The following is a 19392-nucleotide window of genomic DNA, read 5'->3' as shown; positions in this document are numbered from 1 at the left end:
TTAAAAACCGGTCCAGTTAAACAAAACCTTCCAAAGTGTACAGGAACCTTAGTTTGATTCTTTAACATTGTAAGCAGACTGACAAAGAGGTGAATCCTAAAACATGCACTTCTCATCCAGAGCCCCTCAGGTTTTTAGCCATCTTCTGCTACAGCAAAACAGCTGGACACGATAACATCCAAGTTAGCCTTTGATTCAACTTGTTTTGGTATAAATCCATTTAGTAGTTTCAGAAAATTAAAAGAATGATATAACCTGTCAAAAAAGTCAAAACAATATTTTTTTCCAAGTATCAACACACAGAACCACTATAATACAGAGTAGATTGTACATAAAAGATTTTTTTTAAAGAAATCGATATTTAATATTATCAAGACAGTTTTGAGTGACCAACAATGAATACCCCACGCTGACAGAAAACGAGGCAAGACAAACGCCAGGTTAGAGCACAAGCGCAGCAGTAGCAGCATACTTTTTTTCATAGTGAAAGATCAAGTAGTATGGCCAGGCCTACTGACCCATGCCATGGGAGTGGAGCTTACTGAGCCAGTAACAGAAGTTCCATGACTGTGTGCTCACCTCAACTCTGGCCTACATCAGGGGTGATGTGGGAAGACAGCAAGTGCCTGTTTGAATGCACGACAACAAGTACTTGAGCTAGAGTGTGCCACAGTCCATGGGGACAGCGAGTGTTTGAGCTCACTGCACCTATATGAGAGCGAGAGATAGCTGCAGTACTGGGAAATGGAGTTCAGTGCATCACGCTGGTATGTACGTAGGCAAGCACACTATAGTGCGTAGGGACAGTGCATGCAGGCAGAGTGCACTGTGATGTCAAGCATAATTTTCTGTGAGGGGTACAGTGCATGAGGGTCCGTGGGTCCCATATTGGGAACCCTCGGGCTTTTTGAATGAACCTAGAGGTAGAGAATGAACACCCTCCTGCAACTCGAGCCGCCGCTCCCTCTCACCCAGTTCAGCCGGCCTTCTCCCCCCTCCTGCCACAACCACAGAGGTTGGTGGATTGTTGCATTTCTGACAGCTGGGTCAGACACATACCGGCGGATGAAGAGCCAGGCTCTTCCGTGCACTTCAAAAGGGGCTCTGATTTTAAAGAAAGTTCACTGGTCAAGGGGGCCTAGGCACATCCCTGGAAGAACATGGGGTTGAAAAGGGAATCCGTAAGTGCTGAGAGCCTTTTGTAACAATTTGATTCACTTGTCACAGAGGCTGACATCCATGTGTAATCCTCTAGTCACTCCTATGGCCTATGTATGGGCCTATCAGAAACTCCGGCTGTTACAGACTGCTCTTTGGGGGAAGAGCACAACAAAGTAGTAGGCATATCAAAGTGGGCAACCTCCAACACACAAATTTCAAAGACAGAGACACTAAATTGCATTTGCGTTTGGAAAAGGTTTATAAAAACAGGAGCTTGAGACTCCCAAATTGTCAAACCGAAGATGTGATCAGGACTGGGCGCGGTCATCCTCCCATGTTGGGCGAGGTAACATCACAGAGGATAATAATACTCGCTTGGAGCACCAGCTTCTGCCTGACCTAAGACTAGAGGGCTCTGTGAGGAGGAGAGCACCTGAAGGGAGCAAGATGCAATGGGGATCAAGCCAAATTGATTCCAGGAGCACTGTGAGAGATTTGGGTCAGTCAGGACCATTGCACTAATCAGAATGCCTGTCCTTGTGCAGGAAGTGTGCCTCCTTCCCAGATGGGGCTGCAGTGAAGAACATCGCCATTGTGCAGCACTGTATTATGAAATGGGCCATTGCATATTGTAGTGATGCAGCCTGAAAGGGGATGTCACACTGGTATGACCATCAAACATCCTTAAATCAAGAAGGGGGCTATAATGAAGTGGCAGGATCACCACCCTGAATCAGTATACACTTAAGAAGCAGGTTGTGTCCAGTAGAGGAAAGAGCAAAGATTCAACTCCTGAGTCCGGGAGAACCTACTGCAGGACCGGTGGAGTGCTGCGGATGTCTGCTATCTTGATAGTCTCAACTTCTGATCACTGCTGGGCCACAGTGTGCCCAGGAGCTCTGAACCAAAACTTCAACCGCGTGTAAGACTGATTACCATTGGTTCCCTGAGGGAGCTTGCTCTGATCAAAGCGCTCTAGAGCAGGACCGCAGTGACTTTTGAAAGAACTTCCAAGATTGAATTCACCACAGGGGCCTAGCTTTGATGTCACCACATGTGAATGGGGAAATAACCATGCCCCTTAGAAGGGGAAGCAGGACTCAAGAGCTGACCCTGGTAACAGTAGAGTGCCGATCTTAATAAGGCGGACTATATCGTTTGTGGTGTGTTCCATCTTACTTCGTGTCAGTAGTTAAATACTTCTCTTTTTAGGGGCGAGCGCAAAGCGCGGCATCCCTCTTCTAATCTCTCTTTAGGGGGATTTTAACCACACCCATGTTACGTTAGTCACTTTCTTTGGTTCGTGGGCTTGCCTTTTAAAACCGCTTGTTTTCATTCGTGAAATTTGCATCTATCTTAACACACATTGGGGGTTCTGAAGTAACTCAAGAGTTTGGAGATTTCCCTGGAGCAGCTACTAAGAGAACAGACAAAATAGAGCAATATATATATTTTTTATGTATTTATTTAAAGGGAAGCAGTGCAAAGAAGTCTAAAGATAGAATCAACTAAAGTTCTGCTGGGCTATGATCACTACCTTTCCAGGTTTTAGGAACAAGCAGAATTAAAATAAAAAATGCCATCGTTTTTTTTGAGTTTTTTTTTTTTGTGGTTGTCTATTTTCCCATTATTTTGTGGTTTAAACATACATGCAGGTGGAAACAAGTGTGACACATGCGTGAACAAGGAACGGTATACATTTCCAAATTGAGCAAAAAGTCATTTCCATAGATCACTCGCTGCTTATGCAAAGAAAGAAACAGAAAAAATATACAATAGTAAACATTTGAAATAGCTTACGTTTTTATCTGTAATTTTGTGGTCCGATGGGCAATTTTCACAAGCATGTACTGTCAGTCCGTCAGGACTTTCTGGTTACAGGTGTTTGGTGGTTGTCACAAACAAAAAATAAAAAGATACTCACTGACCCAACAAATGAGTTAAAGCTTATCAATTTAAGCCGAAACATCTAATGAATGATTAATTGGCATGGCACAAATCTATGCATTTTTTAAATGTGCCTAGGAAACTGACTTTAGGAATAATGGGCGTTTTGTGCAACTCTGAATAAGGCTTGCAATTAGAAGCCAAAAATAGGAGTGAAATTCAATTAATAAGAACACGTCCCCCTATTCAATGTGCCCACACTTCTCCAGATAAAAACGGTACTCCACCTGTGTGGCTGGGCCTAGCGCTTCTGACCAGAAAGTACTCAAAATGCAACATCGAGACAAACTCTTCATCATCAAAATCGAACCATGTTGGAATTACAGGTGGCAGAGTACTTGGGCCTAGTCTCGGCCGCTACCTAGGTAAAACTACTAAACCCAAACATTTCTAAAAACTAGACACTCGGGAGAGTCCAGAGAGATGTGACTTGGTCACCGTTTTCATCCATTCATGTTGCAGCCGTGCTAGCCCCAACAACACAAACGGGATTCCGATTTTATCAGATGATGTGTGGGAACACTGAGTAGTAGGATGTGTGTGGATCCCTGCACGTTCTGTAAAACACAGCAGGATGGATACAAGCTACAGCACTGTGGATTTGCCTGGGTCTTTTAGTTTTATAAATGCCCAGAGCTGACAGGGTTCCCCTGTTGCCGGCTGGCTCAGAACCCAAAAAGGTATAACCGTTCACCATCACAAGGGAGAGGGAATTGGGATTTACACTCCTCAGCCCCAGTCTGGATGCCAAATCTAATCATGAATGCTCTAGGTCACAAACTGGGATAGCAGTGGAGAGGGGGAACAGGCGGACCCCACCTAATTATATACCCATTCCAAACAGCCTTCTCCAAACTGTTGGGCATATTCTGGACAGGGGCCACAGCCAGATACCTTGAATGGACTATCTGCCCATTTCCCCTGGGGGTTTGAGGTACAAAACACCCCCTAATGAGCCCCTGCAGGTGGGAGCAGAAAGACTTTTGGTCATATCCTGCAGCAGAGACACGATCCAATGCTACCGCAGGAGGCCCCTCCTTTATTTGTCCATATTTAGGTTGCAGCCTACCAGACAGCATGGCTGTCTGGTTTGCTAAGGACATCTTGGGGACATTCAGAAAGTTGCTTGCCACTGGCTTTGTGGTTTGCAACTCAAATGTTCTTGCTTTCCATTTGCTGGCTTTATTTGTTAGAGGCTGTCTAGCTTGAGGTCGGTCTTTTACCAAAATCTTATTTACAGCATCCTTCCGAGTCCTCCCTATCTGTAAACAGGCCTGTAAATCCTGTTCTTATCTCGTCACATTTGCTTTGCATTCAAAGACCAGGGTCAAACGCCAGGTGCTGTCTTCCAAGGGCGACTGTTTACTTTTTCCTTCTCTGACTTCAAAGTGAGAGGATTTATGTCACAATATTGCTAGAGACTGGGGGTACAAACGTTTTCCCCCCTAAAATATAATATTTAAATTAACTGTTTATTTTAGAATATATCAAAATTATGATTGCACAATTGAAGCACAGTTTTTTTATTTCTAAAGTGTGTTGAAAAACAATTTAATATGTTCAAAACTAATAACTATATTTGGTGGTGTAATTTCTACACATGTCAGTGCACTGTATAGTTTTACTAGCAAAACTATGCCTGTACAAATGTAATAGTCATTTCAAATGAAAATGCGTGGTTTGTAAAAGCAGTGTGCTACCACACTAGGAATACTCCACGCCACTGCACTGTATGCTAGCACAAGCAAATATGCATGTGTAGATTTATTCATGCGAAAATCTGTCCACTTTCCCTCCAACCACTTTTTTCCCCAAACCTTGAAGAAGTTTTGCTTCTGCCCTTCTCAGGAGTAAATATCTAGCCTCTCTCAGTATGGGAAAAGATTAGCAAAGAGCTTGTGAAAACCCTAAACATGCAAGTTAGTAGGTTTGCACGGACTCAAAAGGCCATTCCAACCCTGGAAATATTGCTTACCACTACCTCCAGCCCCAGTATGTAGATCTGTGAAAAGGTGGCAAAATGAACTTTTGAGTATTCAAGATCTAGTATAGTGTTTGCCATAATCAGAGAGGCTATTATCAGTGCTCTCAGATCGCTGCCATAATTTGTCGCTGCACTACATGACACCACAGGGGCAAGATATTTTATTAAATTCCACACCCCTGCATGATGTGCATGGCCAAAGCCTGTTTGCAGCACAGGATGGCCGATGGGTCAAGCCAAACAGGTGGCCTTCCATAGCAGGTTAACCCCAATGCCAGGCTTCAGAGCAGGTCGTTTGGCCCACACATTAGCCCAAGGCTACACATAGCGGGGGATGACTAGTGCCTGACCTCATGCCAGGCTCTGTAGCCAATCCCTGTGGTGCACGACAAAAATGAGTGCACAGCGGGGGGCTGGCCATCTGCAAAAGTTGAAGTAGGGCCAGACTAAACCCAGTTGTGCATAGAAGTTGAATGCAGAATATATATAAAAAAATATATATATTAAAAAAAAAAAAAATGTAAAACCTGAATTTTATTACTAGAAAAATAAAAAGACAGAGTGACGCTATGGGCACTTTATGTTAAAAGAAAACACTGAAATCGACCTTAGAAAAATAAAAAATACGTAATGTAAAGTTAGTTACAAAAAAAAAAAAAACTCACCAGTTATTGTTAGCTTCACAATCAAAAGCCACAGCCATACAAACCATAACTATCACACCAAATTAACTACTTAGGACTTTATAATATTTACATCCACAATTAACAATTAAATGCATGTCACTAAATCACAAACTACCCAAAAACTAATTATAGTCAGTTTTCAATCTGAGATTGGCAATGGTAATATGATAAGCAGTCTGACCTGTAATACATTGAATTACATTTATATTTGCATCTGTTATAACAAGGGTGAGATCATGAGAATAGCCTATTGGAATGTGTTATAGACTGCTCAGCTACGCATAACAGGTGAATTATAATTCGTAACTATAACTACTTTGACTATGGTATGACAAGTGAGTATATACAAGTCCTGAAAAAGCTTCAGTTAAAAGGTAGGTGACACCTACAAACTAAAACCTAACCACTTAATTGCACTAGTTGCGGGGAGCTATGCACCCATAAACTCTCCTCATCCAAAACAATGTCTCAAATGTTAGTGAATCTACATATTTCTTTTTCAAATCGGCTCGGCGACAGTGTCAGTACATTTCTAGTTATAGACAATACAAAGAAAATTGTTGAAAGTGGTCCAACAACTATACTGCTACAATTAAATGGAGAACGCGAGTTAGTAATTTCAACCAACTTTTGTCTACAGACATCACAAATGGCAACCAACTTACCATGCACATCACTTGAGCCGTTAATTCTCTTTCCGAACTGTTTGGGGGTAATAGAACCCCAGATTTCCAATTTTAATAAATCGCTACGAGGATATGTACAGCTACTAAGGAAATGTAGTATATTATATGTAAATATCCTCTTTCACCGGGTACAGAGAGGATATCCAAATTATATCGCTAGTGTTGTCTGTGATAGGCAAAGTTGGTGATGCAAGGAATTTAGTGTTTATGGTAGGACAGCTATCTAGAGCTAGGGAATTTGTGTGTTTTTTTTTTTTTTTTTTTTTTACAAATTAACAGTGCATCTGCGCCAGACCTTAAGTGTTCAGCAGAAAATTATGGTGCACTACCGAGCCTGGGTTTTCACTCTTTTCACAGGTTGATCTTCCTATAGCATTTGATTGGGCAGAAGTTATATTTTTCCCGATTACAGTGCTTGAATTGCAACGTTGTGTCTTTTTGGAAAGCTTCTGCTCAATAAATATATCAGAAACTTCAACACAAAGCACAAGGCCTGACTTATTTATTCTGAAAAGCATCTGTTAAAGCTAATTTGCCTTTAGTGGTGTACTATTATTGCACTGTGGTATGACTGTATGGTAGATAGTGGTCCTATGGAAAAGGTGGCCAATACAGTACAACCAAATTGGGTACGATGAGAAGTCAGTTACAAAGACTATACAATGAACTAGTTTATTAGGAAAAGGTCTGTTGGCTGCCACGGGTTTCATCTGTTTTTTCCAAAGGGGTACAATAAAAGCAACAAGCAGACATAGTGAAAAAAAATAAAGTAAAGACAATAAGCCTTTACACTGCTAAAGCCAGAATCAGTGATTATTATTCCAATAAGGCTAACATGTTACTTCAAATATGGCAGCCAGAATGAACTTAAAACCATTATGTAATATGCACAATACCTTCCAAGGTGGCCGCCCATTACCATGTATGTTTTTTTAATTATTATTATTCACTGCCCACCATGTTTAAGCAGCATTTTTTTTTCTTCTTTCAAAGTATCTTGCTTATATGTTTCGAGTTTGTATTTTTCTCCGCATGGTTGAGTGAGCAAATTCAAGAAGAAGTTGGTGGGTAGATGTACGAGTACATGGATGAGGGCTCCAATGCATGTACGATGGTAACTGAGTGTCTAAACTCAGCAGTGACAGAACAAATATACCAAGTCACAAAGCCAGACTTATTGGATGGCCAAAGCACAAAGTTTTTGATCTGAACACTAACCTCTTAGGCAGAGATTTAAAAATAGATATACATTTTTCATTAACAAAAAAAGTTAGAAAGTGAATTACGGTTTTGGGTCAAACCACTGAAATGCCACAAAACTTTTTTGTGGTGTATCAAAACTCACGACACCACCCTGAGCTATGCATGACAAAGTTAAGGGCAACACAAGTGAACATCTGCCACTTTGTCTTTAGTGAAGCAGCCTATCACAAAAAAGGGGAAAGTGACTTTTTTTTTTTTTTTTACTTTCTCTTCACCTCTTCCAGCTTGTTCTTCAAATGCAGAAGGTGGCGATGACTGCTGTAGTTGGCTCCTTCTTCAATTTTGCTAAGTGGCTACGACATCCTTATGTGGCTGTTTTGATGACACTTCACAAGCTCTTTCCCAGGTTTTTGACTCTCGCAAGATGGAACGCACCAGACGTCTTTTTAGTGTTCCATGAATATTTAAAAAGTTTTATTAAGCTTTAGAATTATATGTTGCTTGCCAGTAGGCCTTACCTAAGTGCAACTAAAAAAAGTATTTGTGATTTACAGTTCTCAGAACCAAAGATGCAGGGCATGCTGGGACACATTTTTATTTGAGGAACCACAAATCCATATGGGCACTGCAGACGTCTGATTGGTTCATGAGAACGTGTTGTTCCAAATTTAATTATTTCTTGACTTTTATGCTCCAACCATTACTCTCCTTGCAAGAGGTAAGCTCAGCAGCAAAGGAGAATATATTGTTTTTTTTGCTGTGCTTTTATTTTCTACTATTACAACGGTTTCGGGACAAGAACAAAAAGGACAGGGGGAAGTACAGACTACAGAAGGCGAAGAAGGAAACGAACTGGAAGATGTTCAGACTGAATAGTCTAGGTTGCTCCCTGAATCCATTGTCTGGAACAAATTTCAGACAATAAAAATCTGTCAGTCTAATATGAGAATGCACTTTGTGCAATCAGAAGCTCAATAAGGGTAGCTTAGCAAAATATAGCGTCAGACCCTTGTTGATGCAAAATCATGTTAATGTATAGCATAAACGTTTGCTACTGAAAAAGTTAAAAAGAGGGACGGCGTAGAGACTAGTATACCTTCTACAACCTGCTGGAGATAGATTTTTGCAAGACAATGAACAGGATGAGCAGGAAGCAATTGATCCCAGTTATTCATCAGAGGGATTGCTGTGTGGATATAGTGTATTGTCATAACTATAGTCTGGATGGGCCCGGGAAGCAGAATCCTGGAGTCACTGCAGTGGTAACAGAGCTGCAACCGCAGTTCGTGGTACTGAGAAGGGGGCTGCAGCAGCAGTGCTCAACCACTTTCCATCGTGGGTGGTGAGGGGGGCAGCAGTGACAGCATACCACTGTGCTCTCGGTCTTGGGAGCTCCAGTTGTGGGTGAGCTGTGCCCTGCACAGAGTTGAGGAAGGAGGGCTATATGCTGTTGTGACCTGCATGGCTATTGCATTGGGGAGCACAGGTGGTCATGTCGAGCCTTGCGATGCAGCGGGGGGGGGGACAAAGGGGACCTTTTCAACCTCAATATTAACAAAACCCAAAAGCAGCTAAGCCAGGATTGAATTTGGATTATCCAAATTTTACCGAGTTAACAACCCCTCCTCTGATCGATCAATACAGGGAGAGAATATCTGAGGTGGTGTCAAATGAAGACTGTGGCAGGGAACCTGGTCAGTTTGGCAAATAAAGTGCAATGCAAGAAGGCGGCAGGGTGCAGACTTTGGAGGAGCAAGCTGTGGATACATCCTCAAATATGAAGGACTTGCAGTCTTTCAAGGCCAACACAGTGAACACAACTGTGGAGCTCGATCATCAATAGGATTTCCTAGGTAATTTGAAAGGGGAAGGGCACTTGTGGGTTGCGTTCCAGGTCAATATTTCATTTCAGCCGAGGGCCGTTGCAGCTAAATGGAGGAGATGCTGCTGAAATGCCAGTCATACAATCAAAGGATATGGTGGTGCAGACAACCTAGAGACAGAACAGCAGCAGGCAGTGACAAAATTGAAGGATGGGTAGCACAACAATGTTTCAGTGGCCTAAATGAACTGGAGAGAGCACACTGTTCAGGAGGCCACCCAGCAGAAAGCAGTAATACTGGGGGACTATTGGTTATTGTTTTTTCCCGGACCTCCATCTTGTTGCACAGGTGAGGAAAATTACCACATTGGTAACTGAAGCAGGTTATGGAGCTATGGGATGTCGCGCCTCAGTAGAATTTAAGATAAAATTGAGAGTCATACAAAAAGGAAAAATATGCATGTTGTCTGATTAATTCTGCAAAGGCATTCCTTAATAGTAGAAAATCCTCATGAGTCATTTGTTAGGAGGATGTTTACTCACTTTGGGGCATACCCAAAGTGTGATGGGCTCTGTTGACCTAGCACACCCAAGACGGTCCATTCTTTGAGGAGTCATTAGCTAAGTTTATAGCTATATCTAAATAAATAGGCTATCCTTTTGTCACTGTCCTTCCACTCTAGTGACCTCTTTGAAACGAGAAATGTAAAATAGGACTCAACTTTTGCTGTATCTCATTCTGATGATGCTGTTTCTGGAACCTTACTTTTAACTGATACATCCAAATATGTGCCAACTTCATATATCTAGTTAGATCTCTGTGTTCACTGGCAACCTGAAGCGCTGCCTAGGGCAGATGTATAAAATAAGGGACAAGTTTTTCAAAGAAAGTAACTGTACAGCTAGAACTTCAAAAGCAATTAATTTGAAAACCGAAATTGTGCTGAATTTTAATTCATAATCTCAATTAACGTTGTCCCCGGAATTTTGAGTCAACCTTAAACAATTTCTGATGATTTTCAAAAAGACTCCTTCGTGTGATTCAGCTTGAGTGACTTCTTGTCTATTTGTGCAATCTTAGTTCGGTGTAAATTCAAACCAGGGATTTACGGACACTCTCTTTGTGGAATGAAGTGGCATGTTCAAAACTGCATAAAGTCTCTTCATAAAAGATTGACAAAGTTGCTAGTACATTTCTAATAAGTTAATTCAGCACTCTGGGCATTTTTATTTCAGGGTTCCAAAGACCAATATTTGGGGGGCATTGCGGGGGTCCAGTTATCCTCAACAAATATCTAGTGCATTATATTGCTGGCAGTTGAAGACAGCCTGATGGTGGAGTGCCAGAGAGAATGGACAGCATATATATATTTTTTTCTCTTTAAAAAAAAAAAAGTTACAGGGACGTTATAGTTAGGCTCACACTTTAAACATACAAAACCATAGAAATTCACCGGTTAGAATTATTTCAAGGAACTAAATTGTGCCCTAAGAACTATAACTCACGCCCTCACCATGCACTGTTATCTACCCCACAAGTTACGGCAGTCATGACACCTTTGATAACATCATTGATAATATTAATAATGTACTATTTGAAGAAGAAACTGTGCATGGAGGGGGCACAAGTTACAGTTACCTTAGGGCAACATAACATGCAGATATGAAGAAGTTCCTATGTCAGGTACTGTTCTTTTTCTATGGTGTCCTATGTGGCACTCAGCGATCAAGCACTTTCAGTATGACACCATAGCATAAAAGGAAGAACTTGGGATTCTCAATGCAGCAGTTTTCTGACATCAAAAGGTGGATAGCCTCTTTTACACTACCTACAGTATTCTACCTTTTGCCTGAAATTACACTATCAGCAGTTTGGATTACTAAGGGTACGCAAACTCAAACTTAAGCCAAGACTACTTCAAAGCCTTGCAAGTACAACACAGGCCACAAACAGACTCTGGTCTCTTTTACCCCCTCCAAGCACACAAACACATCTATTACACTGGGCTATGGACCTGCCGTTAAGGAACACAATTACCACCAATCTGGGAGTACTTTATTCTGCTAAAAAAAAAAAAACACTTACTATTTCCCAGATTGTAATTTATACACTACACCTTGCACGGTCATCCCCACAACTACCTGACCAAGTATGTGATCCCAAACCAGACTAATCATCATCTTCATGAAAACAAGTAACAGCAGGGAGATGATCCCTTTCCTCTCAGTCATATCCTGCAATGTTAAACACTTCTTTCTGGTCCTTACTCTTATGGACCGTAAAAAGGTAGTGGAAAAGTTTCATAATGGCAATCTTATGTCATATAGTCCAGAGTAGCTTGTGCTGAATTGCCAGAGTTAGGACATATTGTGATCAAATAGTGACTCATTCCCCCATCATTTCTGCACTTTTACTAAATTTGTGTAAGCTTCAAATAGCCATTTTGGTTATGTGAGAAATAAAGAATGCTATACAAATTAATTTCATATTTGACATGCATCTGTCCATGCTCATTCTCGCCTAGGGTACAAAGAAATCACCAGCCAACCTCCATCTATGATTTTGAGAAGGGATCATGTGGCCACAATAACATCTTTCAAAACCTTCAGGAAAGAAAGTCCATGACCCTCCATCATGAGTGAACCAGAGTATCAATTCAGTTATTTTGAAACTTAGGCATTTATAATATCAGCTGCATATTTTTAGTAGCCAATGACAAGGCAGCCTGTGTATATTTCTTCCAACTGAAAGTACTTAGGATAGTCCTCCAAGTCCCAATTTCATATTGTGGCATCCAGTGCTCTGCTTAGATCTAGAATGGACAATTGGAACACTGCATACCAGAAGATATTAAAAAGTATTCAGGAAGTCCAAAACACATCACCTACCTCAACTACTTGTCGTATCATGAAGGACGAGATATAGATATACCTGCTATGTCTCCTTCTCAAGTGCCATAACATTCTCAACATCTTAAGAAACAACTGAAAATGAGTGTTCAAGTGTAATAAGTGAGAGGAATCTAAACAGCAAGCTCTTCCTAAACAAAAAACCTAAAGCAACAAACCACCAGAGGACAACCACCACCACCAAATTTGAAGGATGTATGGCTACTTCTACCGAAGCCTCCCCGTGCTAGGATTCTGCATAATCTGAGAAAGGCTACATCAGATTTACAAACCAGAAATTGATCTTTAAATAAAGAGCTACATTTTTAGTTGTTTCCTAAAGAGTGCTTCAGCAGACGTTTGCCATGGTTTTCCTGATAAACTGTTCCAAATTTCAGAGGCAAGAAATTTAAAGGAGCTACCACTTTTTGGGGTTTTATGAATCTTGGGAACCTGTGCTATCCTAGCCCCACTAGACATCCAATTTCTTGCACGGATGTCAGGCTTAATCAGAGTTTGAAGATAGCATTGGTCTGAATTTGACAGTGCCTTTTAGCAATACAACAGGATTTTGAATTGGACTTGCTTTTTCACCGGTAACCAATCCAGCTCTCTCAGACCAGCATATTATATATGCCTGCTGCTCAATTTTGGATTCTCTGTAGCCTGTCACATTGGTGAGAGACCTAAATACAGAATGTTGCTGTAATTTAGATGTGAGGTTATTGGAGTTTAAAATAACAGTTTTCTAAGTCACAGTGGGCAAAAATCATAGAATTTTCCTCCTGGGATGCCAAAACATTTGGCTGCTACGACGTTTACTTGATCTTCAAAATAAAATTTTGATCTAGCCAGACACCTAGATTTTGGACTTTACGTTCTGGATGAGGACAAGGACCCATACGTGCAGAAGACTAGATATCAATAAAGTTGCAAAGTAGTAACACCGTTGTCTTTTCCCCAGTGGGTTTTAAACAATTGTCGCACACCCATTTTGCAGCCTTCATAATATGATTCAGCTGGGCAGCAGTTGCGCTAGGGTTTCTTAAAAAGCGTTATGCTTAACTATGTATCATTTGGTTAAGAAGTTATAGAAAAGCCAAAGGCTTCCATAATATTGGACAAAGGCCGCATATAAACATTAAAAAGGGTAGCGCTCAAGCAGGCCACCTGAAGAGCTCCTTGTTGCAGCGTACAGGCCTTAGAATATATTTCAAAGGCCGGAAAAATTTGCCACACTTAGTCACTGAGATTTCTTGCAGATGTAGGCGAAAGTTACAAAATGTAATTTTAATATCCACCTTTTATTAGATGGTCTTCATTTTTTAAAACAAGTTGTTTGATTTTAAAACCTCTTTTTATAAAATACAATATAAGGCATGTGACGTAGATATTTTTTTAAATTAGGTTTGGGGCAATTTAGCTGTCTGCTGGTTTCAGACTTGATGATCCTTGCTATGATGGATACAGGTTGAGGGTAACAAGCGTGTTATAGTGTTTTTAGCGTTGTAGGACCAAAGTCTATGGGGGATTTCACGGTTTGTGGAATTTGTTGGAGGGGGGTCATTTTATTAAATTTTATTTGAGTATTATTGTATTGTTGTTTTAAAGACGTGTCTAAACACTAATAAAAACCTTGACTGACTGACCATAGAATGGAATGGTTTCACAGACACTTGAAACATTCTATCATGTAGTAATTAAGCAAACCAAAGTAATGCCTCATTCCCAATACCACATGCCCACAATCTCTAACACAATATTGTGGGAGACCAATGTCAAAAGCTGCACTAAGATCAAGCATAATATCTGCTGCTGGTGCACGCCCTGTGATAGCGATATTTCATCGCAGTTTACATTGAGGAGGTCTGAGGCGGCTAAAAGCTGTGAGTGAGGGACCACGTCAGGCCAGTGAAATAGTTTATTGAGGTGTGGATTGTATGTGGGGAGAAATGTTATTGTGTGTCTCTGTGGTGAAGAAAAAGAAGAAGTAGAGGGTTTGTTAAGAACCAGCACATAGTGCACACCTCAGCTGTGTGTAGGCCGCAGGAGGGATCCCCAGTGCTGTGACATAATGGGTTAGGGGAGGGAGTCTGTTTCTCATCTGGACTCTGCTCTCGCTACTTCACTGCACCCAACCCGTCACACTTCTTTCCCTTGTTTTTTTCACGACACAACTTTCTGAAGTGAAAGTTAACTACATAACTTCCTCTTATTTAGATATCCTGGTAGGGCGCACACCTTAACAGTCCTTATATTCATACTTATTAAAAACTAACCACTGAAACAGCATAGCTGGCATGTCACAGGCCGCACAAAGCTTTGAAGTTCATAAATTTAGAAGCATCTTTTGTTCTGCACTACCTCTCTGATGCTTCTCTCTACTTTGCCTGACACTGCGCTTACTCACTAAAAAGGCTTTTTTTTTTTTTTAAAGAAACTCTAGTTTATTATTGGGCACCTTGGCAAGCTTTCCCCCAGCACACGCTGGCAGGCCGCATAGGACTCTGCTATATACCGTTGTGCGCTTGATCTGTCAACGTGAAGAAAACAATTTCAAAGATCTTGAAAAGAAAAGGGAAATATTCTGCATGAAATTACTGGATAAGGAGGGAGGACAGATCTCTTTCAAGTGAGACGCCAGGTTCCTGCATGTTCTATTTTCTTGTTTTGTTTGCCTGCTTCTTTTATTTTACTGTTTCCATGTCATTTCCGATCTCAAGGGTTATAGTGTGGTTAGTTTTACGTATACTTTGCGCATTAGCTTCAGGCTTTAGGCCTTTGTGCACTTTGCCCTGAATGTATTTTATTCATTTGCTGACAGCTTAGAGCCTCTGTGCACTTTGCTCTAAATGCTTTTTATTAGGCTTCGTACTGTTATTTTTCAAATAGCCAATTCTACGGTGTTGTTTTTTATTCATATCACACTGTTTTGCCTACTTCAGCACTGGAGTTCTTCATAACATATTCACTCTGTGCTTCAGTCAAGGATACAGTCTGGTACATTGCCGATAGACGTGGTAGGAGTTTAGATTTGGCATTCCTGCGTAGAGACATTTTGTGATCACGATGACATGTTAGTTATAAAATCACTTCCTTGTCCCAATACATGCGAGAGGGAGATTCCGACCAGAGACCCACAGCTAGACGCTGACTGCCTCGTTGCAGATGCTGAACCAGATCACAGGCCTTTGCTCAGGTATGAGGGCTTATGTCACCCCAGTGATTCAGAAAGGCAAGCTAGAAGCTTAACATGCTGTGCTCTAAATAAAACAAGCAGAGGGAGAGTAGAAACTGTTAGGCAATATGATAGCTTTGTTCTTATGTTTTACTCTCCTGGTGACTATTTCAATCCTACTATGATGTATTGTTCAGGTTATTGCGGCTCACGCCTTATTATCTAAAATACAGTCGTTTTATTAAAACATTATATAAAACTTATACTGTCTTTGTCATTTGTATATGAGACCATATTGTAAATGAGAGAGTTGGTTTGGATCTGAGTGACCACGACTTCCCTGAGAAGTTCCAAATATGTCATGCACTCGGCTGCCTAATCATTTCTTCCCCATGGGAGAAATGAGGCACTGCTAGTTAGCCGGAGCAAAAAACGGATTTAGGGTGACAGAGTTCTTTACAAGTGGGTCAGACTCAGTCCCCCACACCGTTATCGATCCTGCTGCCTAGAAATCCAGTAGTCTCATTTAGGATAATGAGAGCCCACGCGACAGGGTAATGTACCAAAACAATTTATACGAGCATTATTTTATCCAACTGGAAGTACATACGGCTTGCTGAGGTCTTCCTTGTTGTTTGTTACTAATACTTTTCATACTGTGCTCTGATGGCTTTATTTTACTGTTGATGGCAGCACTTGCTGCGTGTTCACTGGAAATGGGATCCCCTCACTCTGGTCCAGAGTGCTCCCAACAAACAACAACAACAACAAAAAGGGGGGGGGGGGCGCTATAAAACCACTTAAAGATTTTTACTTATGAATTTATGTTGTTTTTTGTGTTATTTTGTTTATTTTTTTCTTAAGATGGCGCCACGCTCTTCTGTTTGGAGGTCATTTCATGAAATTCAACTTAACAGTTGAAATACAATTGACCATCTCATTCCTGTTCACCTGTCCCCGACAGCACTCTTGAATTATCTGGGATTACTTCGAATTGCCCCATTTTCTTCCTATGTCCCCTTCTTTCTTCGTATTTTTTATTTACTCCTCTGATAAATATTTCAGCTGCTGAAATTACGCTGTGTGTATCAATGTCCCTTTTTTCAAATAAATACTTGATTTTCAAAAAAAAGATAAATATATCCAGTACCCATGTAAAACATAGCAAAAAGACATTGACAAAGCCAATAGCTCTCACATGGGCGAGACCTACTAGCTTTGCCAATGCTTATGATATCCAGTATTTTGCTAGTCACCTTAACCTCTTGACAATTTGTCACTGCACCCAATCCCTATATTAGATGTATGGAGAGAGAGCAAATGTACTGTTGCTAGCAAGACAATTTGTTTAGTTAAAGAGGGCCTAGACTTCACCAATTGCTTACCATCTGCTGGCTTCATCGTCACTCATTTCCAAGCTTCTCTTTAGTCAGCAAGTGACTGTGTGTTTGTCCCTACCCTGGAGCATGTCTAATCTAACGCTTTCCTTACAGAGTGCCCTTCCGCTGCTTGCCTCTATCAGGGGTACTTTTTTGCTCCACAATAATTAAAGAAGTTAGATTTTTTTCTTAAATGCTTTTTATGTATGTATTTCAGACATCACAGCCATGACATGATTCTCCTTGCTTTTGACAACTTCAGTCCACACTTCGTAGACTATAGGCCTCACACCAATTTAGAGGCGGGAGGAGTATCATTTATTTTTGTTATTCTTGTTTAATCTGTGTTTTACCGGCACCCGCAGTCTGGTTCATATTTACTGACCCGAATAAAAAAATAAAGAAGGATCCGTTAATACGTATTTTTATTTCTTGTGGGTTTACGTGCATGGCTAAAAAACACTGACACGCATAGGCAAGTTCTATTGCCTTTGCCACCGCTTGCTTCCCCCAAGTGAAAGAAAGGACAGACAGCACATTTCACCTCCTGATGCAATGCGAATTCCCACCAATGCTTACACTATCACAATGTGGGCCTCGCTTATACAACGATTCTATCACAACTCTACTACATGGAACTCTCAAATCGATTACCAAAACAAATTCAGCATAAGTAACATTACCCTGCAATGTCAGCAAATGGTATGAAGAGAATGGAGCACAACATATCCGTTCAACTGGTTGGCCACTTACATACTCACCTAGAATGTTATTGTTTTAACTCAGTACACCATTCTCAGGACTTGAAACTCCTAATCAACCTAATTCAGCACTATATGAGCCACACCAAAACATGAGGGCTACATCAGACAAGAGGCTACCCGATTAATGCTGTTGACAAAGACTGGTGCAAGTAAGGAAGCACCAAGAACCCAGGCCCACGAAGTTTAGAGTAGCCCTACTATAATGGTAGAACAAAAGAAAGAACACTACATGTCGCAGACTATAGACTACTTTATTACAAAAGATTTTTCCAGATTTAACTAAGGTTGAATCGAGACAGGGATACACTGGGTCCCATGAAATGGTCTAAATCACCATGTATGGCCATGTTTCTCACAAGTCATTCTAAGTGACAAACCTGCCTAATCCGCCATGGGCTATCCACATGCAGAAACTGTACACAGTAGAAGAAACCGTAAACTGCTAACTGGAAATTGCAAATGTTAACTGCCATTTTCGGTTTTACTATCTTCCTACTCATCTCTTACATCGCCCCCTATATACGTTGCTCTATAATTAGCATGCTGAAGCTGCCCGGAAGTAGTAAGTGCTGCCTACTGTTCGTTATCATAATATAAAAGAAACGTATTGAAAGAATGTCCCCTACAGGTTGGCAGAAAAAGTGCAGCAGGGTTCCATATGGCGTTATCCCTGTAGCTTTGACTAGTAACAAAGATATACCCCATCCTTCCATCTACCTAAGGCTGACTTTTTGCACTGTGAGAGTTGGTGGTTCAGACAGACACGAAACTCTAGCATTGGTCAGTTATCAGACCTGACCTCTCACACGCATGGATGTATTTTCCATCGCGATAGACTAGTTACGTGCGTAAGTCACACCTGCTTGTTGTGTCTAGCAATCGTCAGCCTTTATACCACTAACATAGCACTCACACTTTGAGCTAATTACTAAAAATGTTCAGGCTCCCATCATCTACTACAAGATAATCGATAGGCTCTTCAACATAAAAAAAAATAATTGTGGGGGGGGTGGGCTAAATACAAAAACACGTACATGTTCGGTGGCAGCACGGTGTCCGTGTTTCACAGGGACTTATTGCCATTATCAGATACATGAACTCGGCCTTTCTCGGTCTATTGAAGCTTCAGACCATGCCCTCATGTGCGTTTAGTCGATCATAACTGGTCACTCGTTTGGGCTGATGAAGCCCTGTGTATCCGCCTTCCTGGGTCGGATTAACTAGTTCTCTGTTGGCCTAGAACACGCCACAACATCGGGTCTTACCTTCAAGTGGGTCTTCACACCGGGCTGTTCACTCGCCTCGTACTCCCCAGTCACTAGCACGTCACGGTGGATCTCCTCTCGCAGACACTTGCGCCCGTTGGAAGGAAGGTGAAATGATATAGGGTGCACTGGCCCAAAAAAGAGCAACAGAGGCAACAATCGAAGAACAGCCATGGCGGCAGCAGTCAAGGACCGGACCACGCACAGCACGTACAGATACGTATGACACGTATCCCAACGCAAAAGACGTCGCGGGCGTCTGACGCCAAGGCCGCCATACTTACTGTGGGCATTTACTAGTTTCCATTTTTCGGAGCCCTTTGTGAAACACGATCAGCATCTTCTGCCTCACTCGGACCCATTGTACTACCACGCACTCGGGGCCCAAGGTATGTCTGGGCCTACTTACCTGGAAAACCTACCTTCTT

At 41.4% G+C, this 19392-nt stretch overlaps 1 protein-coding gene across 1 annotated transcript in view; it reads right to left on the bottom strand.

The window, feature by feature from the left end:
* The window catches only part of TMED10 (transmembrane p24 trafficking protein 10), a 44034-nt gene extending 24852 nt beyond the window's left edge, over positions 1-19182 (bottom strand). The window contains exon 1 of the mRNA XM_069208464.1: positions 18965-19182. Within this exon, the coding sequence (XP_069064565.1) occupies positions 18965-19138 (174 nt within the window). The 5' untranslated portion in view covers positions 19139-19182. The remainder of the gene's footprint in view (positions 1-18964) is intronic.
* Positions 19183-19392: the final 210 nt, after the last annotated feature.

Source organism: Pleurodeles waltl, chromosome 9 (assembly GCF_031143425.1).
Source record: "Pleurodeles waltl isolate 20211129_DDA chromosome 9, aPleWal1.hap1.20221129, whole genome shotgun sequence".
NCBI lineage: Eukaryota > Metazoa > Chordata > Amphibia > Caudata > Salamandridae > Pleurodeles > Pleurodeles waltl.
This window is presented reverse-complemented; position numbering and strand designations above follow the sequence as displayed.